General features: G+C 35.9%; 1 protein-coding gene across 1 annotated transcript in view; it reads right to left on the bottom strand.

Moving 5' to 3' along the window:
* Positions 1–23,077, bottom strand: part of LOC103903946 (guanine nucleotide-binding protein G(q) subunit alpha) — a 133,499-nt gene that overhangs the window by 7,875 nt on the left and 102,547 nt on the right. The window contains exons 4-6 of the mRNA XM_009285261.2: positions 18,554–18,682; positions 17,437–17,566; positions 668–821 (exon numbers count right to left, since the gene is read on the bottom strand). Coding sequence (XP_009283536.2) covers positions 668–821; positions 17,437–17,566; positions 18,554–18,682 — 413 coding nt within the window. The remainder of the gene's footprint in view (positions 1–667; positions 822–17,436; positions 17,567–18,553; positions 18,683–23,077) is intronic.

The following is a 23,077-nucleotide window of genomic DNA, read 5'->3' as shown; positions in this document are numbered from 1 at the left end:
CTCTGTTACCTCTAAATACTGAGCTTTCTACCTCGGGAGAACCTTCTGGAAATACAGTTTTAGTAGAAACAGCTGTACAATCCACGTAATTTTTTTATGGACAAGCACATTAAGCTTCACATAAATAATGTAAAATTAAAACAAAGGAGAAAAAGAGCTACAATAAAAGGGTGGAAGGAGCGGTACTGGTTTCTCTGAGTGCCACAGAGAGCTTATGACTCTTCCCCTCAGATATTCAGCCTTACACAAAACCAAACCTCAAAAAAAAAGAGTATGGAAGACAATGTGTAAAAGCGAGGAATGAATTTTTATTTCTTTTTAGCTTTTATACTTCAGTTTAAACCCTCACCCCAACCTACAAAAAGGGACAGAACGTGGTTCACTGCTAAAATGACAAATATTCATCTAGAAGTCAACAATTTCCCATGAAAGGTTCTGCGATCCTACCCACAATTACCGCACAAAATGAAATCCTAGCAGTCTAAAAAATCCCACGAGTTCAACCATATTTTAAAAATTTAGATGATTAAACATTGCAAAGCATCTTTTTTTTTTAAAGAGCAAAATATATCAAAGGATCTATCTGTCTAGCATTTGGACAAGGCTATTACAATTTGTCATTACTGCAGTGTACAGAGAGCATGAGCTCTGATGTCATTCTACTTACCATCATACTCTGGAAAATAATCAACTAGATGGGAGTACATAATTTTCTCCTCTAAGAGATCTTTTTTATTTAAGAACTGAATGACTGAAGAGTTCTGGAACCATGGATATGTGATAATTGTCCTAAAGAGTGCTTTGCTTTCTTCCATTCGATTCTGGAATAAAAAAGAGAGTGGAATTTTGGTGTTTCATGGTCATGAAAATAATTTTTAAAGTTTTTTTGAAATAAATTCATGCAATTTCACTTTATTTGGTAAACGAATCCATTGCATGTTTTGCACTTTCCTACCAATATGTAAGGTTCAGGTAATTAAATTGCAATTAATAAGTAAGCAGTTAATTAAATATGCAGGCATTTTCCTTTTGCAAATTCAACTGCTCAAGTGTAAGTATTCTTTAAAACACAGGTCATGAACATGAAAGCTGTAACGGGTACTTTTGTAAAGTCTGAATATGCACAGTTATGACCAGCCAACAAACTGGGGGGTATTGAAATGCATGTGATTCATGGTAGGGACAAATATACCACAACAAGACATAATAACCAGTTCAAGGTTTAAGAACTTTATTTATTTTATAGGCCTTTTCCAAACTTTAAATTCAGAGTTAGATAATTCTTAGAAATAGATCAGCTTTGAAATAGTTGCAAATAAATTTGGAACCTGAGAACATTTCATCAACACCAAAGGCTTATGACAATAAATCTTAAAAATCTGTACATTGCTAAATTTGTTTCTAACATCACTGGGTTAGTCTTTACTTTAGTTGCTTAACTGCTCCTGAAAACCACTTTGCATTATAGCTGAAATGTAAGTGAAGCCTACATTTCTATTTGTAACACTTTTCTGTCACTGTAAAATTATGTTATGATTTGATACAGTTCTGAAGAACTGTTAGACTGACATGATGTGGTTAATACAGTCAGAACAAATCAAGTTCAAAACAAGGGAATTAATTTACTCTTTTTATTATTATTATTTAAAGCTGCAGCCCCCTGAAAAAACTGTTTCACCACCAAACGGGACTCCAAAGAACAAAACAGCAAGGAGGTGAATCCTGCAGATTCTGCTGTTGCTGAGCTATACAACAATCTGTCAGATAACTCAGACAGTTTTGCAATAAATGTATCTTTACTTGCATTAATTTGCATTTTAAAGAGACCAACATAAGCAGGAAGAATAGGAACTTAAAAAAAACCTAACACCAAACACCCAAAAAACAAACCCTAAAAAATTTCCATTTTTTAGAAGTTGATGGCTTGGTCTCTTATGTCACCACAGAACCTTCAAGCAATTTATAAAACTTTACCGCATGGTGGAGTGGTGGGTGAAAATAAATAGCCGAATTTATAGATTGAGAAACTAATTCACAGGAGTAAAACCTTTGCTTTCTTGCAGTCAGCTCTTACGACTCACATTGATTTCAATGGTGCCAGGATTTCATTCAGAAAGGAGAAAAACTGAAACATCAACAGAGCTGAGCATAAAACTTAAGTCCTTAGACTAACTGTTGATCAGACCATGTTTTCTTCTCAACATTCTATATAGACTTCTTCTCTAAACAATGCCTTACAGAAAGGCAATGGGAATTACACAGGTTAGTTTTCGCTTTTATAGTTGATGAAAGAGAGAAGGCAATGTAAATTTACAAACTAGTGTTTAAATTGCAAATATTTACCTAAACTCATTAACATTTGGTATCTTCTAATGTGACACTCAAAAGGTGAAACAGCGTCATGACTCAATAAGCTGTGTTCTTTCACAGTGAATTTATAAGCTATTGAAAACTTCTCAGTAAGAAAAGTGCACAGAAAACACAAAGAAATGACTTCTCTAGAGTAAGTGTTCCTGCTTTTCACAAAAACCCTTCAATATTTTCATATATAAAGCTGATTTTTTTCCATATATATAACACACAATTGCAAAGACAAAATAAATAAATCGGTTTGTATCATTTTATGACCCTTCCTCCAGGAAAGTTCAAGAAAACTGTGTTTTGCAAACACTGTTATTAGACCCAGAGCACATTTTCATTTTCTGTTTGAAAGGGACGCCAAACAAGATGAAGCAGAAAAGGCATACAGACTAAAGGTACATTGGTATCATGTCAAATTGCCTAAAACAATTTCTAGCATCCTATCAGCTAAAACATTAACTCTGTAAGTGCTGCGTTTCATAAAAATACTAGGAGACATATACAATAAAGAACAAAATATTGTGTCTTCAATGTAAGAAGAGTATGTCTTGTATTTTATATTGGTTATGAATTCTGTATAATATGAATTGCATTCCACAGAGTCACTTTTTTCCTATCATAAATTTATAAACGTCTTTCAAGTCCTTTCAGACTTGATTTGAGGCATCTGATTTAAACCTCTCCTTGACAAAATATCTACTAAGGATTCCACTCAACAGACAGATCAGAGATGAAGCAGGTTTCCATGATTTCAAAGATAGTTCAATAAATTCAAAACCAGTCTGGGATGCCAAAAAAGGATACTACTAAGAAGGCAGTGTAAAAGAGCTGCTTCAGAAAAAATAATGTCATATCAAAGGAAATAATTACAGCCTTGAGAAGTTTACAGAAGTGGCTGATATGTGCAGTCTAACACAACTGAAAGAAACACTCAGCTGCTTTAGAAAAAAACCATAGTTTGGGATGTCAGTAACTGACATCAATAAAACACTACCAGATTACCCCAGCCTCATTCACTTCACTGTATTCTTTAGTATAGTCAAAGCTTCATTTCACACAGAAGCCACTTGCCTCCAAAAGTCATCCAGCTAACTGTATTTCCAGGAAGAGCCAGGCTAAATCTGAATCTATTCCTGATTCTGGGAGAATAGGCTTTAAGAAGACAACAGCAGTAGACTGTTGCCCTTTCTAATTTTCTATTAAATTATCCAGTCCTAAACAAAATTAACTGGAAGTCAGAAAATTGTGGGAAATGATAAAAAATGCACATTACATTGCCAGAGCCCACTGAAGTAGAATTATTTCCTACAGTACAAGGATCTTGCCCTGTACAGTCATAACAGCTGAGGATATTGGGAAGGTAAGACAGTCGAGTCTTGTGCACCAAATGGTAGCTCTGAGGAACAAGTAACTATCTTGGTATAGGGATTATTTCAGAGTGTACATCACTACAGATCAGCCCTTACCAAACCTCCATCTGCAGAATGAAGCAAACAGCAGGGTTTAAGAAATCAGGAAGGCTGCAGACACATTCTCTAAGGAGTTAGCAAAGGATGACAAGCTGTCTAAATCAGTTAAGAAAAAGATCACTCTCCTTAAGATCCATAATTGACAGGTCTATGAAATTCCGTGATCCTTCTCAAGGAAAAGACCACACAATGCTATGTTGGGCCCTTACAACACAAGCGTGGAAAAAAGGTATTACCAGTTACCTTCTCCGAATGTATGTCACATTGTAATGCTCCACAGACAAATATGACTTCACAAAAGACTTACGTAGTAAGATGATACTGCTAGAACTTTAAAAGGACAGATCAGTCAATTCCAAAGATTCAATGCAGATTTAATATAATTCGTATATTTAACAAGTGTCTTGCAAAGCCTCTTAAAGTTATTAATTAAGAAAATTCCTTTTCAGTTCATTGCATGACATACATAACATTATGTATATATTAATACATGACTGCTATGGTCAATGCTATTTCACTGGAAGAAAACCTTAATCTTAGATGCAACTATGTAATGACGGAATTGTCCATGAGCTTGTGTGTTTTCTCTGGTTGTATCAGCTGGTTTAATAAAATTATTGCCTCTTCCTACAGATCTTCCTTCTTTTAGCATTTGTATTGTCCACAGGGATCCTCTGAATGAAAAATGTCAGTTGTATCTGACAGCATCATAAATTACAGGGCTGTTATTGCAGTCATATGTCACATTAACATCATAGTTTTGACATCTAAAGATCAAACCAAGGAAATCCAAAATCCGTAATTGAATGTTAACTCTGGGTTTTGGGTTTTTTTCCCAGTTCTTTTGTAACTTTATTATGCATAGACCTAATAATAATATCATAGTTGAAAACTCAAGGGGACTCCGAGGAGGGAAAAAACACGAGTAAATAGACAACCTAACTTCACACTCAGGTTGGGGTTTTTTTACTATTTTTTTCTGCCTCTTCTTAGTGCCACAAACTGTACTTATAGTATGGACGATACTATCAAAGTGTAAGAAAACAAAGTACTTAACATGCCCTAAAGAGAAGACACTATATATTGGCCATAGCTGTATCTTCTCTTGGTGTGTAGTTGTAACATAAAACCTAAAGGGTCTACCTCTTCTGTTCCCTCCCTATAACTCCCACCTTCAGGTGCGTGGTTTTTCCATAACTGAGCCCTTCCTTAGCAAGTAAATAAAAATGCTTACCAGTTGCCTGAATTATGGGTAATCTCACTGGCTTTTTCCCTTTCCTATCCTGAAGAGGAAGGTAGGCAGGATCTCATTAAATACATACTAAATTCTCAGCACTTTTTAAAAACTGTCCCAAAAGCCACCACTGTAAACTTGAAATTAATATGTATCATTATGAAAAACAACTACCCTCTGGCTTCTCCTTTTGAAACTATCCCACATATTGAATCAAACCATTTGCTTTTCATAGTTTCTGTTTTAACAGAGAAGAGTCAGAAAGTTTAAAAGGTGGCAAAGGCACAACAAAAGCAGCACAGAGATGAAATGTTATAGCTTCAATACTAATGGAAGGTGATGGACTTCCTAGCAAAATATTGCAATCTGTATTTTGAATTTAAGGACTGTTTTTGTTAAACTTGCCACTCAGAACTCAGCATAGTTATAACGAAGAGCAAGTGCAGTCAACTTATGTGGGGGTAGCTGATAAATATCCAACACAAGTTCTGAAGATGAACATTAAAAGACGACTTTAATTTCTTATGTTATTAACATGTAAAGAAGCTGAATTCAGCAATTCTAACTATAAATATGCATGTACATCTGCAAAGCTACTCCTTTGCTTACCATTAGGCTTAAGTCAAGATCTTGCTGTCAGATGCTCTGTTAGGAAAGGAGTAGGAAAGTATCATCATATGCTCTTCCATTTCCAAGTAGCTCTTCCCAAGAGGCAACCTTCTACATTCTCTGCACTAAGACATTGGGACGCTTATATTTGGAGGAGAATTTTGCCTTTATTTCACCAGAAACGACTCATTATAAAATGAGAAACAGTAATTTACAGTTTAGTTCCAAAATCAGGCTCTGCATATAATAATACTGCTCCCACCCAATACACATTCAGGGTGTGGCTACCTGGATGGCTTCTGAGTAAGGGCTAGGTAAGCAGATAAAGCAATTTAGGTATTGCAGATAAACCTAGGCAATCTAGGCATTGCAGATAAAGCAATATAGGTCCTGAGTTCACCGTAACAGATTAAACATTCTAACATGGCTTCACTATTTTGTTTTAGAATGATTCAAGGATTAACCAAAAAATATGAAGCAATTCATTTTCTGACTAATCAAACTCTGCTTAACCTTCTGCTGTCTTTCATCTCTCTGTTTATCTAATGTCTAAGAGCAAATCAGCTGTCATGTATGTCATGGCAGATAAAACTATTTTTGTTCCAGAAGTAATTTCTCCAATAATACTGCTTATTATTCTCTAAAATTTCTCCTAAGCAGGTTTTCTGTTGCTAATGACAGCTCGTACCATTGCATGATCACCATTTTCCTTTATTAAACATATATACAACATTACTGCCATAATATTTTTAATCAGTTTAATTAAAGAATGTTTGACAAGACAGAATTGTTGAATTACTCACTGTTCTGAAAAAAAAAACCCACTTCTCATTAACAGGAGGCACTTCTTTTTATGTAAGAAACAGTTTCACGTTGCAGTATTTTACTGGAAATAGGGATAGGATTACAAGGAGTATAGAAAAAGGCCAGCCAGCATTGGGGATCTGACCTTCTGTCAGATGCAATGCGAAGGAAGCCTTGCCAAACCAAGCAAGACAGTGTGGCTCTTCGAAAAGCGGACGGGAACAGCGGGGAGCAGGCAGTATTTAGTAGTTTGTTCAAGTACTAGATCTGATTTTATGAGCCAGCTCTACCTCATCAAATTGCTTCCAGAAAAATCTTATTTCAGCTTCAATGGAAAATGCTGCAGAAAGAAACTTGTGAATAACTAATGTACAGAAATGTGCAGCTGGAGCTGGCTCAAGGCTTTCTCAATAGCTGACAGCCATTCTCAGCAGTGATGCCAACCTTCACAGCAACCCCCCTCTGACAGCAGCAGCAGCTCGTCATGGCTTCCCTGGCTTCACAGGCAGCTGGCACAAGGAAAATGAGCAGCGGGATCACTGTTTTCACCATCCCCCAAGATCTGCTGGTCTGGGCAACTTCCCTGCTCTGTTTATGTCTGCAGTCAGTCCCGAATTGCATAAAGACATATTGATATTGCCAGCCATTACTCCATTTTTCTCATTATGATATACAGATGCCAGCATAAAATTCTCCTGTCCTCCACACAACCTGACACAGTCACCAGTCCAATGTAAAAATAACATCATGAAACAGAGAACAAAAAATACAGCAGACAAACTCCACAAGTGAACAGAAACTTGTTAACTGTAAGCAGATCATATAATCTTGGACAAGATTTTTTCAATTTCTTATTAAACACCAAGAAAAAACACTGTACTTATTCAAGGATCATGGGACTGTCCAGTTTTATGACTAGAAACATGTTTTTATGAAACAAATAAAAATAAAATGAAATTTCTTTCTACCATGTACCTCTTACTGTATAAAAGATTTTACGCCGATAAGTTTTTGTATGATGGTTAAACATTAACACAAATATAACTAGACATAAAAACCATGTTTTTTCACATTTTTATCCAAATGCAAACTCTTACTCTTCCTTGGGTTTTGATAGATTAAAAAAGAGTATACTTCCTTCCACTTTTTTTTTTAGTCCTATGCTTTCAGGTTTCATGTTAAAATGATGGATTTCTAGTTTGGATTTACATATTGAAATTCTCTTTGCTATCTGTTGCTCTGGAAAAATACACAATTACTCCTGCAATTACAGAAATAATAGAATTGGCATAATTTATAAGCACTTGACACTAAGAAGTCAAATCCTGAAAAATACCTGAAAAGTGCTAAAATAGCATTTAAAAGCTGTATCAGCTGGTACCCAGTGAAGGGAAAGCAGCACTTCCCAGCTAACAAACATAGGGCTTTGACAGAAAAGACCAAGTACAATATTAACCTGAAACAATACAGAAGCAGTAGTGGAGTTTCACCCCTTACTGCCTTTATGGTTGTCTAGAGTGGCATCTAGTGGGCATACTCTAACTTACATACTGAACGGAAAATGTGGTAATTAATTTTTGTCTTAAAAAATTTTAGTAATTTAAATAGTGTCTGTTAACAAAATTAGGATTTCAGAAATTTTGAGGAACTGAATTTTATTGAAATGATGAGAGAGAAGGCGGTGAGGAGGTAAACGATGCATTTTTCAGTCAACAACTTGCACTGTGTATATAACTACATTTAGGCTGGTAACAAACGTTTAATTGAGTGAGAGGGCATTCAGAGAATAATTGTAGAAGAGGAGGTACTGATGCAAGAGAGCTTTAGAAAAAAAGCAGGGGTTAATATTTCAGAAGTTGTTTAGTATTGTAGTAATGGACTTTATTATTTTACCTGACAAAATCTTGTGCATGTGAATGTTTTTTGTGTGAAAGTCTGTATTAATTAGGAATGTCTCCATTCTCCAAATAAGACTTCCAGCAATTATTTAAGTAGAAGCACTGTCTGGCTGCACAGAAAGACCTAAAGTGTATTCCTTGGCTAGAAATTTAATAGAGCTGCTACATGAAATTTGGGAAATAACAGAGGAAATTGGAAAGTGGGAGGTAAGTGCAGAGTCCTCCTCTACGTAAAAAAGTAAATACAGTATCAAAACTGGAAGTGCTTCAGATTTTTGCCACCAGTATGAAGTATAATCTTGGACCTATACTCCTGTAACTAGCCACCTAAGAAAAAACTGCAGTGGTTGTAGAAATATTTTGACGAATAACTCAAATGCAGTAAGAGACAACTTCAAACACAGAGCTCAGGAATAATTCCTTTATTTTCTTCACTGGTCCTTAATCCTTCTGCAAACTAGCCTGACAAAAAAAGCTGCTAGTAGAGGACTGGGAAGACATCTCTGTAGATAAGAACTGTATTTTTAAATCATCTGGGAGAAGAACTCTCACCTCTCCAACAACTTAAATTTGCAACACTGCACTCACAAATATATGGCAATTTTATGTACCCAGCAGAGGGACAGATGAACCAAATGACAGCTGAAATCCATCAAATCAACATGTTCAACAACCATCAAAGCACAAAAATACTGTCCAGAAAAAAGTAGTCCTAAAAGTGGTCAAAAAACATGTTCCAAACATTGCTGTCAAGTATTTTTTAAACAAAAAAAGGCTGTTAAATTAATTTTGATGAAATAACATGAATGCCAGAATAATCAGTTCTTCATGAATACTTACATGTTTTTGAGAAAAATGGGTGAAAATATTTTAAAATTAAATTGACATTGAAAAATGCCCTTTTCTGGACAGTTTTGACACTGGTTATTGGAAAAAATAAGTGGCAGTCATCTTTGCCAGCAATTGCTGCCAATAGCAACATTTACCAGCAGTGTTTCTGGCAGCTTCTGCAAGCGGGTTCACAGTCATTCAACCTCCCATTTCCATTATGAACCACCCACTTTAACAAAAGGGAGAGAGGCTCTGGCTCTTCCTTATGCAAATGCTTCCCAGTACTGATACTTTATATTTGAAAGGTTCTTTATCCACAAACCAAAAAGAAAATAGAGATGCATATGTGTGAACAGGTATGAACAGATACAATACATACAGCAACAAGGGCTGGCACAGGTGGTTAATGTGTTATTTTCTCTAGTTTCCAAATAAACAATGAGTTCTGGAGATTTTATTTCCCATGGAAATAACATTGTTAAATAATTATGAAGACCGTTTGAGGATTTTAATTCTATCTGGGAGTTCATGTTAGCCCTCTGCCCTATGCTCAATTGTTCTGGATTGCTGAATGTTGATGAAAAAACCAGACAACTGAAGTATCATGTTTATTCAAGATGCAGAAAAAGAGAAGTACTCTGATCTCAACATTGTTTTCTTTCAGCCTTCATGCTACGCCATGTAGGACTAGCCTGTGAATAAGGAACACAAAGTGCTGGAAGAGAAGTGGAAGCATGCCCAGATGTGAACAGCAAGATAGTTCTGATGAAAAATGAAATATGTGCTTCAGACAATTGACTCCATAAAGAGTGAAAGTATTCTGAACTCTGTGGCCTCATGCCATTTCTTATTTTTGTCCCGCATCAAAAGAAAGTGCGACTGGAACACTGTATTAATTTGCCACCCGTTAACATATCGCACTGACGAACACTACAGAAGTTCCATCTAGGCTTTGGATACTCATCTATTTTGCAGATGTATTTTGTCCAGATTCAAAACATGAGCATGTATGCCTGCATCTACAGGCCTGTATACACACACAAATGAGTTCACACTAAAAATACCTATCCTGGGTTTCATGTAATTATTTTCATGTAATTTTAATACATTAGACTTTAAGTGGAATATTTTTTAACAAACCAAGCAACGTTGATCCTTTCTACTTGGGACAACCTAAGAATAATAAAATTTGCCATCAATCAAAAGAACTGACATCCTCGCACAGTGCCTTTATTCAGTACTTGAAGCACAGAAACATTGCAGTAAACCACCCTGCAAAGTTCCTTCAGTTTCAATTTGCAGTTGTGGCTGAGGTACTGAAGCCCTAATTTTCTAAATATCCTGTTTTGTTCTCATACAAGTGTTACTTCTGATAAAATCACAAGACAGGTCTTCAGTGTAAATTAAGTACTGTGAAGGTATACATTAATTCAGATATCCACCATCAAATAAAGTAGGGTTCTTCAGGATTTTAAAGAAGCTATAGCAAAACCTTATGGCATGACCACAAAGATGCTCCCCAAAGAAACAAATAAAAAAATTTTTCACTTGTCAAACTTATGATTTTTCTACTTAGAATCACAGAAAAATTTATGTTGGAAAGGACCTGTGGAAGTCATCTGGTCCAACTACTTGCTCCCAGCAGGACTAATTTTGTCATTAGATCAGGTTGCTCATGGCCGTGTCCAGTCAAGCTTTGAACATCTGTCTCCAGGATGGAGATCCTACCCCTCTAAGCAACCAGTTTTACTTCACTCACTCATATGCAGCTATGATAGAGTTCATAGATGATCTATGAACACCAAGCTAAACAAAGTTGTACTGAGGGCCACTGTATTTACAGACTATAAAGTCACTAGACAGTTTTAATGATCCCCTGGTGGTAATGTTTTAGACAAAGCATTTTTAAGAACAATTTTCTTCCCAGATTATTTAGCTCCACACTGCTTCCAAAAGGGACTCCACCAGTCTCGTCCCTTTTTCCTTCCATCTCTCCTGTTCCACTTGTCTGAGTACACCCTTGAATTCCTGCAAGACTTGTTCAATGGCTTTTGGAAGTTTTGCTTGAGTCACTTCCAGATCTACTGGTTCTGTCCGCATCTCAAAATAAAAATGTTATGCTTTCCTACTGCTAGTGCCATGCAAATGTCTGCTGCTGGTAAATGAACCTGCTATTCTACATTTCAGAAACCTAGAAGACTTGATGGGGGATCACAGCTGTACTTTGCTCCTAAGTAACAGCCACTGCCTTCAAAGTTTGTAAACTCAGGATAAATCTGTAAGACAACGGGATGCTGAACACAGAATGAGAGAGCATCAAGTCATAGCAGCAGAATTCTCAACAGTGCAAGCAGCAGCCTTCACACAACTCTGGCTGCTATACCACTGTACATTACGCAGCAGCAATGGAGCAGGTTTAAGCAAGTTTCTGGGGAACTCCTTCTGTTCAGAATGAGGAGCATGGTAACACATGCAAAAGTATTCGTTGGAATATTTTTTAAATGACTGATCAAGACTGGGACAAAAAAGATTCAATCTGGTTATCGTATCAGGTTAGATGATGCAGGTCATTAAAGCAGACAAACCATTTGGGTCCATGTGGTAAGGAAGTGAAAGCCAGTGGACAGATGAACACGAGGCAAAAGCAAGAAGCTGGGAAAACTATCTTTGTGGCATCATTTTTGTGGATGTCCATTGAGCAATATGGCATTAGTCAAGATCACAGAAAAGACAGATCCTAGATAATAGTTTAACATGTGTGAAAGGAGAACACACAGGAAGTAATGGCAATATTAGACATAGCTTGAAGGCGTGTGTCTAGGATTTCTTAAGCCAAGGAATCAATTTTGCTATTATTTTGAAAACTCAGAATTCTTAAGCCATTCCAGCCTGCTTCATACATTACAAACTTTTTCAGCAAGAACTGCATTCTGGGATCAAACTTGTAAATACATGGATTATAAAGAGGTGGTACTTTCTATAAAACTTTAATGCAAATTGGATGACAACTCTTGATGATTAAAGGGAAGGGAAGGAAATACTGGTTTAAGAGAAATTCAGTTACACGTTATTATGTTAAAACTAACAATTTTGGCTGCAGCTAAATCAAATAATTTATTAAGACATAGTACAAGCTTTTTTAAAAAAGAGCAGTACTGTGCTTGACAAAAATCTCCTTTTTTTCTGATTAAAAAGAACCAATAACGAATCTTAATAAACCTCTTAAAAGGACTGCAAATTACCTGTCTGGATAGGATAGATAAATGAATTAGACCTTAACAGTAAAACTGGTTCTATTTGATTCATTAGTTAAGGTCAGTGAAAACCCAGCAAATAAATCACCTGTGAAATATAAGTTTTTGAAGTTATATTAATGTTACTATTTTGACAAAGGAAGAGACACTTCAATGATTCTTTTATATGTGGTTTCATTCATCAGTGAAAAGAAATTGCTTAACAAGTAAAATAATGAAAACAATGTTGTTTTCCTAAGGCATAGAGATGCATATATATTTGTATGTATATAGGATACATAGTAAGTATTTATAATGCTGGGCATTAGTGCAATTCCTTACTCAAAAGTCAAAGTGGAAGGAATATTAGTTGTAAATATTAGCAACGTTTATCTCCAATCCTGTTAAAACATCATATTTTACAATTGTATTTCTATTTTTTTTAAACCAAAATGTATCAGCTCTGACCAAAATAATCTAAACTGGCATTTTTCCCCCAATTTACTTTGTGCAATGGATGTTCAGAATACTCATACTGATTTACTTCTAAAAATTATCTTTTATAAATGAATACTTTATGCTGTCCAATGCCTCTGTACCTTTGCAGCCTCTAACGATACCTCAGGAAAGAGAGTATTTGCTTTTTGATAGTTCAGAAAATTTCAGAATTTCACTTGGAGCCTATGACTCCATTAATTTAGCTGAACTGAGGAAATTGTATCCTGTCTTTTCTGTTTTTCCTCTGCGAACACAAAAAAAAGAAAGATCTCTATCTATAAAAAGCCCACATTTTCATAACCGCCATAGACCTATACAAGCTATATGTAATCACATATGCCTTAAGGCTTTTAGTGTGCTAATGCGGAAGAAAAATATGTACAAGCATCACTTCCAAGAGCTTAACAAGCTCTGCAAAGATAATGAAAACCTCTTTTTTATGAAACCAGATTTCAACCAGGTATACTGTGATGTCTCTAGTCCTTCCATAACTGCAAGTGGTTACTGGTTCTCTTATAAAGCTGGAACTTGTTTTTGTATTTATTGCACTGAGACCATGAGATTTTGTATGTCTAGAAGAGCTACCTGTGATACATATTTAAATGCAGCATATCCTGGAATATGGATTAATACACTTTATCTAGAAAAAATCCTTTATTTAAGCAAACAAGTTGACTTTAAAAATGGAAAAGTTCTAAACTGTGCTTTTTGATAAAACTGCAAATTTCTCCAGATCTGCTGGTATAATTCAGCACAAAAGTCTGACCTAGAGGACAAAACACATTATAAATTAATTTACCAGAGAGATGATTCCTTCATTTTTTATCTCACCTCTAATTCTGTCAGACTTTTCTTAAAAAAGTGAAAAGGTCAAACATCTGATAATTTAACTTATGACATGTTCTCCTTCGTCACATCATGTCAGACTGAGCGACGATTTACTTAATGTACAGTACTATTAATGTAATTAGTATATTATGTCCCCTGGATCAAATTTTGTCCTCATTTCTACCAACGGATCTAGACAGACTTACTGTTATATTAAGGGCAGAATTTGGAACAGTTAGCTATCTCTCCTTTTACAAGTATTTAAGAAGAGAAAGGCATTTTAAAACTGTGCATCATCTGAAATTTTTGAAAGATACGTTTAAATATACTGCCCTTACCAATTCTTCTCATTTTGCATGTATGCACCAAAATCAGATGCTTAGTTATGTACAATCTAGACACATACTTAAGAGAGATGACGTTGTTTCTGAGTTTGCCTGTTAGAGGAATCATAGTTAAAATACAGTTGGGCAGGCATGTGTGCTTTTCTTCAGGATTGAAGCCCCCAACTCTTTAGCTGCAGATCTTTGTCATGGGATTGCAATTCCATGGATGTATCCTTTAAGAGTCATCCTACACGGGACTCTGAATAACAGGCAATCTGAACACTCGTCTTATTTTCTACGTATGATGTCCCCTTACAGAGTAGTTATAATATATTCCTCAGAACTTTGAATACTTAACTCCTCCAAGGGTGTGAAGACAGAAACAGTTCCCAGCTCAATCCCACATATACCCAGTGAGTAAAAGCCCTTGAGGAAACTAGCAAAGCTTCTCAACTCAGTATAGCCTCATCTGATTTTTAATCCAAATGTATTTCTCTTGAATAAGCTAAACAAGGAAAGAAATGGATTTACAACTTAGAGTCTATCAGAAACTACGTTTTGAAATACAAATCAAGAGTCTTAAGGGCTCTAAACCAGTTTCATAATGATGAGGGGTCACATAAACACACATGCACCAAATGGCAAATAATAATTCTTACAGATTTATGTTTACTCATGAAAATGAGATTAATGAAAAAACGTATTAACTAAAAAGAATGCCACAGATATTAAAAAGTATAGTTTTCTTTGTAAAAACATACTACGAGGAAAAAGACTTCAGGCAATAACATGCAGTGGACTAATTAGAAAAAGAAAGTAGGCCATCTCACAAAAATCATACTGTTTAATCAGGCCATGAAAGCAATGTAAAGGGAGTAGCAGAACACTGCAAGCTGTCGAGTCAGATCTTTTAATTTCAGTAAGAGGCACACAGATCAAAGTATTAGATTCTACCATAGTATCACACTGATGGCATACATACAAAGAAAGTAGGGCATTTACACACACTTTCTCACTTTGGTGCTAAGATTTTAATACTGTTTCACAATTTAAAGGTTAAGTGCAAAAAAGTATCTCTTGGCTGATTACCAAAGTATCCAAGTTAAATTACTGTCTTCCCTACTGAGCTTGTCACACCCCAGTGAAGAACAAAAATATTTTTGGAGGGTAATTTTCTTAATTCAAGGTGTCAACTAACACATTTAAAACCTTTCCCATATTTCTGCTACACCCACATTCAGACAAACTATGCTTTGCTTTATGCAGAATAAATAAACCCATTCTTCTCCCATGCATTCTGTGAGTGCAATGTTCAGAGATACAGGGGAGGGAAAAGGAAGGGAAGAAAGCAGTGCTCTGGTATACCAACAAAATCTAGACAGGCAGGCTACAGCTTGCTGAAAGCCAAAACTAAGCTGCCCAGATGGGTGCTTAGCTCTAGGACAGCCGGGATCCGTCCCAGAGCTAGAGTAATACAGGCCTAAGGCTGCTGGAAAGTGCTACTAGGGTATGTATGTATGACTTGAAAACAAAAACTGGTTTAAATTAAAGTTATGAACATATTTTAAACTGAAAGACAAAAAGGTTCAGAAGTTTTCCACTGTTGTTAATAAGAAACATAAATAGTTTAGCAGCGAGGTTGAAGAACCATCTGTAAGACAATGAGGAGTTTTACAGCTTTTGCCTCCACAAAGTGTTTTGAAAGTGAAAACTTGAAAAATCAAAACAGCTTTATGAGTAAAGTGATCTTTTTCATAATAGTTGAAAAATAGTTATAGGAAAGCTATCACAACTTTAGGCGTCACTTCAGTCACTGGAGAGCCCAAAACATAAAGGAAATCTTCAGTCAGATATTCTATTCAGTGCACAACTCGTGAACCCTTTTAGTTTATGAGAACACAGAGCAAGATTGTATTCTCCAAATGATTCAGCCTAGGAAGATATTGCTCTGTCTTCTACAGTAGGGATGCTCTTAGTCATGATCTGGACACTGAAGTTATCTGACAAACCAGAGCAAGGGTCTGAGCAAGACACCTAACTAGAAGAGGATACTCTTAATAGGGAACCAGAGTCTGGTAAACCTCTCCCTATGAGACAGTTCCTACGAGAACTTCTCCCTGTGAGAAAGACAGTATGAAAACACAGTGATAAATAGCTAACATCAGGAAGTTTGGAAGTTTATTTTGGATAGTTAGAATAGCATTTGAAAAATATCATAAATAATTTTTCTTTATGTGATTTCCAATATATTTTGTTTTGACTTGTATAATTAAAATGCTTAATACTTCTGCGTTGACTTTGTGGCTACCAAAGAATAATGCGAGCAGAAAAAGATAGAACCAGACATTTCTGGCTTGGCCTGAAATGAGCCAAGTCTGACTGAGTTCTCTTTTTATCTACATGTGTCTAGCTTCCAAAATTACATGAGATGAAGTTGGTGCAGATTACATCATCATTTTTGTAAAGTCAGCTTTGGATGGTATAGTTGATTATGTAACTCACATAATGATATTTTTCTTTTATGGAAAGACTATAAATGTAAAATCTTTCAGAGCTCTCAGACTTTAATTAAAAATGAATCCTGAAGGAAGTTCAGCATACCAACATGAATGTCCAGGGACACCTGTTTTACCTTGTCCTGTCAACCATTCCCTTAAACAGTGAAATCAACATGTATACAGCCATTCAAATGTTTTCTTTTTTTCACCTAACTTTTGTAAATACATATTAAAAGACTTGCATAGGACAGTGCCAGTGAGTAACTCATAGAAGTTTGATGAATAACTTAAAACAGTCCACAGGAAAGACAAAAAGGTCTAAACATTAAATAACCCCCCTACACTGTAAAACTGCATTCAAAATACTGGATACTAGTGTGCTTTGCCCCTCAGCTCATCCACTTTCTTACTTCTGTTATTTTTTGAAACAAAAATACAATATACATCCTATGCCTTAAGTCAAAGGAATGAAGTTTACCACTTTAGGGTCTGTTCTAGCAAAGAATCTATATAAATTTTGTCTTCATTTCCCACCATCTATTTTTGTGGCTTTGCTACATAACACTAACTGCACAAATAGCTACACTGATAACATTTCTCTATATTCAACTGTATTCCCCTTCAACACAAACCAGATAGGTTTCTTTGAATCCTCCATGGAGCGGATCAGCTTTGCCATATTTAAAGACTGATCCCCTCCCCGCCTCTTGATCCCTGTAGTGCTTCTCACTCCATTGGATGCAGTTGTGTATGACTGCTGGTAGATGCATTTGGAAAAACACCTGGGACTGGACAAGTGAAGTTATTTTTTCTTTAAAACTGGTGCTTTTTGCTGATGCTTGCTTACCTCGTTGTCTGACTCCACAAGCACTTGGTCATATTCACTAAGAGCTACTAGGAACATGATAGATGTGACATTTTCAAAGCAATGTATCCATTTTCTTCTTTCTGATCGTTGGCCTCCTACATCCACCATTCTGCAAAATGAACATTCACATCAACTCCATGAATACCTTAACAGATAAACACACAAGCACACACACAATGACAAAATTCAAGAATTTAGTTGAAAACACAGTTTGGTTTGTTTTTCTTAATGATTTTTTCCATTGATATTTAATGGAATCTGTTGTAACTAGACAGTTAATCATATTTGCTTTTAAGACTGATGTGTTTTCTGTATTTGCATTATTGTGGGTCTCAAAACCCTCAGATTTCTGAGATACAAAGGTCTTGAGCCATGATTCGACAATGTATGCCTGTGTATTCAGCAGAAACAGATGTGAACGAAATAGACTTCATGGTCTACCTTTTCCCCCCTGAATTACCAGAGTCAAAATTCTCAACTTGTTAAAGCTGCCCCATTTTAGGAGGACAAATAGAATACAATAGGTACCTACTAAAATTTTTAATAGCCGAAATTAAAACTTGGATTTGCTCAGAGTGTATTCCCACTTCATCCTGTGTCTCAGTGTAACTACATACAGGTGCCTAACTTGCAACTGCAATTGCATAGTTATTTTTCAAACAACTGTACTTGCACTCAAGTAGGGTGACTTCTCTCTAAAGGAGAGTAATTTCTCTCTAAAAATCAACGACACAAGTGGTAATTTTGTATTCCATAATTTACATGAATTACAAGGACACGTGACTGTATTTTCAGATTATTATTCATAGTGAAACTTTGATGTATATTATTGGAAAGACGAATTGCAGGTTTTCTATTAGTAATAACTACCTTCAGAAAAAAGACAAACCTAATTGTCTTTCATCCTTTTGACATCTTTAACATCAGCTCCTTATATGTGGACAATTACATGAAAACACAATGACCAAGCTCAAATATTAAAAACATAGAATAATTGCTTTTTATGCACTTTTAACCAACATCCTATACATGGTATTACTAATGTAAAAGGAAACAAAAGAAACAAAGCAAGTGGGTGTTAAAACTTTTTTTCTACCTGAAAATGACACTTTGTAAGTCGAATGGATATTCAATGATCCCTGTTGTTGGGACTCGAACTCTGAGCACATCTTGCTGAGTTGGCAGATAGGTGGAATCTGCTATGCGGTCCAAGTCGTTAAGATAGCTACAGACAGGGAGAAACAACAGGAATGCAAGACAGTGACACCATCATCCCACTAAGGAAAAGAGAAAGGAAGACTTGGGAATGGAAACGGGCTGTGGGGTAGGAAGAAGTACAACAGAAAAAAGAGCATTATCAGAATAAAAGAGGGGACAAAGTATAAAAATGTGCTCCATCCTCCCTTCCTATACACTTTCATAGCTTCATGTAAATTCTACAGAAGGGTAGCATAATTATTCTGGTTTTTTTCATATACGTTTGCTTGGCTTTCACATGTAAATTCACCAAAGATTCAAAGTTTTCAATTACATAATTCTAGGCAATTTAGAGACAAATAGTATTATAAAATGTGTGAGAAATATAAAATTGCACAGTTTTATTTGAATATGTAACATATTTCTTGATATTCATTCTGCAGTGTCTACACAGATACATGGATAGACAAACATGAATCTCCCAAGGAACAGTGAACTGGTATAGAATAGGTCACTATCAGTTATAAAATGATAGGAGGATAAATGGTACTGTTTGGAGATTAAAAAAAAAAAAAATAAAAAAGGAAAAACCCACCCACTGACAAATTAAAAAAACCTCCGGATCTTGTTATCAAAAAGCAGCACTGATTATTTAGTGGGATCTCTGGCACCTGAAAGTCCTGCATTCACACTGAAACTTCTGATTAAGTTCATAAGCCTGCTGTACATGAAATACACCCCAGTCAGTTAGCAAATAACCTGAAATTGCTATAAAATTGCTTGTAAAGGTTCATTAACTACAACACAAAACGCTTCTGCTATTGCTTAATGGTGAGTTTCAACCATAAAGCACCAGTGTACTGGAGGTTTTAAGTAATTCTCATAAAAGAGATGCTTCAAAAAAGAAGTGTACCAATGTGTGTGTGATAGCCTGTTTGGGTCCAGGAGCTGGACACCACATGAAATCAGTGCACCAGGCAGCTTGGGCTTTCCCCATGGTAGATGTCTGGGAGAAAGACTACTGCAGGAAATTAAGTTCTTGGGCATTTGGTTACTTCCCAGCACATGAATGACCTAGAGTTAGCCACTGAGAAGGTAAGTTAACCTACAGATGCCGTCGTTCATTCTAGGGGGGGAGAGCAATGGTCTTGTAATTTATCGAATGATGATGAAGTATAACTAAGCTCTGAACATGTTCTTTTCCTTGTAGTTATTAGTGAAGGTGCTCTTTTAAAATAAACCCAGAAAAGAATTAGACTTCTTCTAGAGGCTCTGAATGATTTCTTAATGAAATAGTGAGAGCAAGTTATCCTGAACAATGACAGAAACAAAGCAGTTTGATTTCTACCTTACAGCAAAAATACAGAAGAGTTAATTTGTTAAGTCTGGGAGGGAGCCAAAAACATTATCAAATCTCTCTCACTATGATTTTATTCATGAAAGATTAATCCAATAGTAAACATTGAATGTGAGAAAGTTACACACAGTTAGAAAGATGTATTGAACCATGTATCTCAGATAATTCAGAAGCTACTACTCTGAAAATATTTTCTAGGAACACTGATTAGTTTCTGCCAATAAGAAAAAGGCTTGAGAGTCTGAGCACTTCATCTGCCCTCAAGTGTTCTACACAAAAAGCAAAATGGACAAAAACACCATAAACTTGTTGGTGGGGAAAAAAAAAAGTGTAACTGAACAAAATCCATAACCACCACAATAAGAAACTGACAGAGACCCTGAACTAGCTTCTTTTTCTCTCTCACCCCCCAAAAAATTGGTTTTCATTTTGTTTTGTGACTGTGTTTTGGAAGGGTACAAAGAAGCATTGTGGGTCACTACATGCTACAGTGGTATTCATGAGAGCAGGAGAATTTTAACTGAATAAATTGGTAGTGGCTCGTTTACACAATTGCCTTGTTGCAATTCCTTTGGCAAGCTTCAGCTGTGGTCTCCAACGTGAGCCTGGTTACCGCACCTCTGCACCATCAGCAGAGTGGACATGTTACTAAGGTACGCTGTAATGCACAGCTGGCTGATTTTACAAAGTCAATAATGCAAAGGGATATTATTAAATAGTTAAATTAAATCATTACTGGAAACCATTAGACGGGCAGATGAGTATTTTTTTTGTCCTAACACAAATCACTGATGTCATTAAGTTCCAGAAGCACTAATTTATCCTTAAAAAATACCTGATCTTTTCCTCATCCTCATTCAGTTCTGCTCAAGTTTTGCTCATTCAATTACTGAACAGCAACCTTCTCACTCATTTCACTCATAGCACCTTACAGAGCCTATACAGTCCATAGAAGAATCCTTATGCATCCTTATGGAGCCCTCTTTCTTTCCCTAGACTTCTTCACTTAACAGATCAAAGGATGTTGGGCTCTCTAAGAAGTGTCCTAAATTATACGTTCAAACCAAGAATCAAGGCAGCAGTGTCAAAACCAGTAAGAGTACCTCACAGAAAAAAAAAAATCCGATAGCACGCACAAAATCCTTTAAAAAGAAAATCTTTGTGATACTGACAAATCATAACTAGCATCTACGTCCAAAGGCAATTTAGAATACATCCTGCATTTTTTGTTTTCGAATAATGACATTTAGCCCCTACCACTTTACCTTCTAACTTAAAACTTATTATTGTATCCGTTTATTTAAATGAAAATGTGCCAGTTCTTTGTTGCACAACTTTACTTTTTTATCTTTTATTATTGCTATTTTTATGCTGTGAGCATACAGCAAATAGTCAATGAAATCCTTTTTAAGTAGAAAAAAAATCTTTTTCTTTTAAGTTTTGATTTGTTGTTGTTTGTTGTTTTTTTTTTAACAGAGACATTTCTGCTGAAGAATTACTTGTGCTGGAATTCAGATTTTAATAAAGTCTGTGCATTGTTGCTCTGAAGCAAAGGAGTAGATATTTTCTGCTACTGACTTTAACAGTTCTGCAGATCAGTTACACTTCCTGTTACCATAAGAGGATATGTAACTTCACATTCTGTGATCAACTTCAAGGGGATTAAACAGGTTTCTGAAAATCAGACCAAAAGCTTTACCTGCAGCAGCAACACAAAGTTCCCTTCAAGACACTCTAAAATCACTAAAAACTCCTTAAGTCTCTCTTAAAATTCATGTAACCTCTAAAACAAAGCAACACATTTAATTAAAAAAAATCTATTATCTTTGGGTAAGAACATGTATCCTTGGGATTGATATCAGGGTCTTTCTTTTCCACTGTAGCCACTGCTTTATATCACATCTGAAGATTTCTGATATATTGCAGAAATGAATTGTCTCTCTTCAGTCGGGTGCAATCTTCCTAAAATGCCAGTGGGAGCAAATCAACACACTTACGCTCAATACGTTATCATGACTTTTGAATTAATTGCATAACACTATACTGCTATGTCCACAGTACCACACAGACAAAACCCAAGACATTTTCTCTTCTCAAAGCACAAGAATAGATTTTTACATTGCATTAGGAGGAGTGGGGTGAGAGTTTGATTTTTCTGAATAACTGATTTGGGTTGACTTGCTATTTCAAAATGCTGAGAGGGAATATGTAAATGAAGACAGGTGACTGTTTACATAAAAAGAAAAGACAACTGGAATACCATTAATATTTAGAGACATATTACCAGCACACACAATTTTCATATATTACTATTATAGCTGCTCCTGTAACACTGACAATTTAGAATTTCATTTATTTGGTTTATGATAGTATAATTCTCTTCACAATAAAGGCTTATAGTTTCAAACCATACCAAAAGGGTTGGAAATCTAACTTTTTTTTCTCCCACATGAAAGCTGGGTTTTAAAGAAATTCTCTGATCACCGGGGAATGCAGCACTGCATGCATAGGCTTTAAGCATCCTACAGCTTATTAAACTAACAATTTATTTATTTTTAAATTAATTTAGCAAGCAGCAACTTTAAATAAAAACAGTGCTCGCTAATGCCAATTCTTTTCCACCTTCAACTGTGCTGGCTCAAGCCCCACTCTAGCTGCACCTCTGCCCATTCCCAGCTGCCAGCTCTTTCACTTGTGCAATGGCTTGATAACACATTTCTGTCAAAATGATTTGGAATAGTGAAGAAATACCATTGAAATTGTTCAAATTAAGCTAGTTTATTTGATGGATACAGCCTGGGGTGTGGGAAGTCCGTAAGCTCCAGCAGGAAAGCAGGGTGGAGTTACTTCCTCCACTGGCTTATCTGCAACCAGAAGAGGACTTATGAAGCCAGGGCTATGTGAAATGTCTCAAGTCTCTGAATTCGTATGGGTGAGGAGTGAAAGAAATTGAAGATTTTTATTGACTTTTTTGTGTATCTGCTTATTAAAAAACCGATTCACCATGGCTTTGAAGCACTTATCTAATGCAGCCCGAAACAAAGTACTGACAAATACATTGCTCAC

The sequence above is a fragment of the Aptenodytes forsteri genome, unplaced genomic scaffold, assembly GCF_000699145.1.
Source record: "Aptenodytes forsteri isolate BGI_AS27 unplaced genomic scaffold, ASM69914v1 Scaffold151, whole genome shotgun sequence".
NCBI lineage: Eukaryota > Metazoa > Chordata > Aves > Sphenisciformes > Spheniscidae > Aptenodytes > Aptenodytes forsteri.
This window is presented reverse-complemented; position numbering and strand designations above follow the sequence as displayed.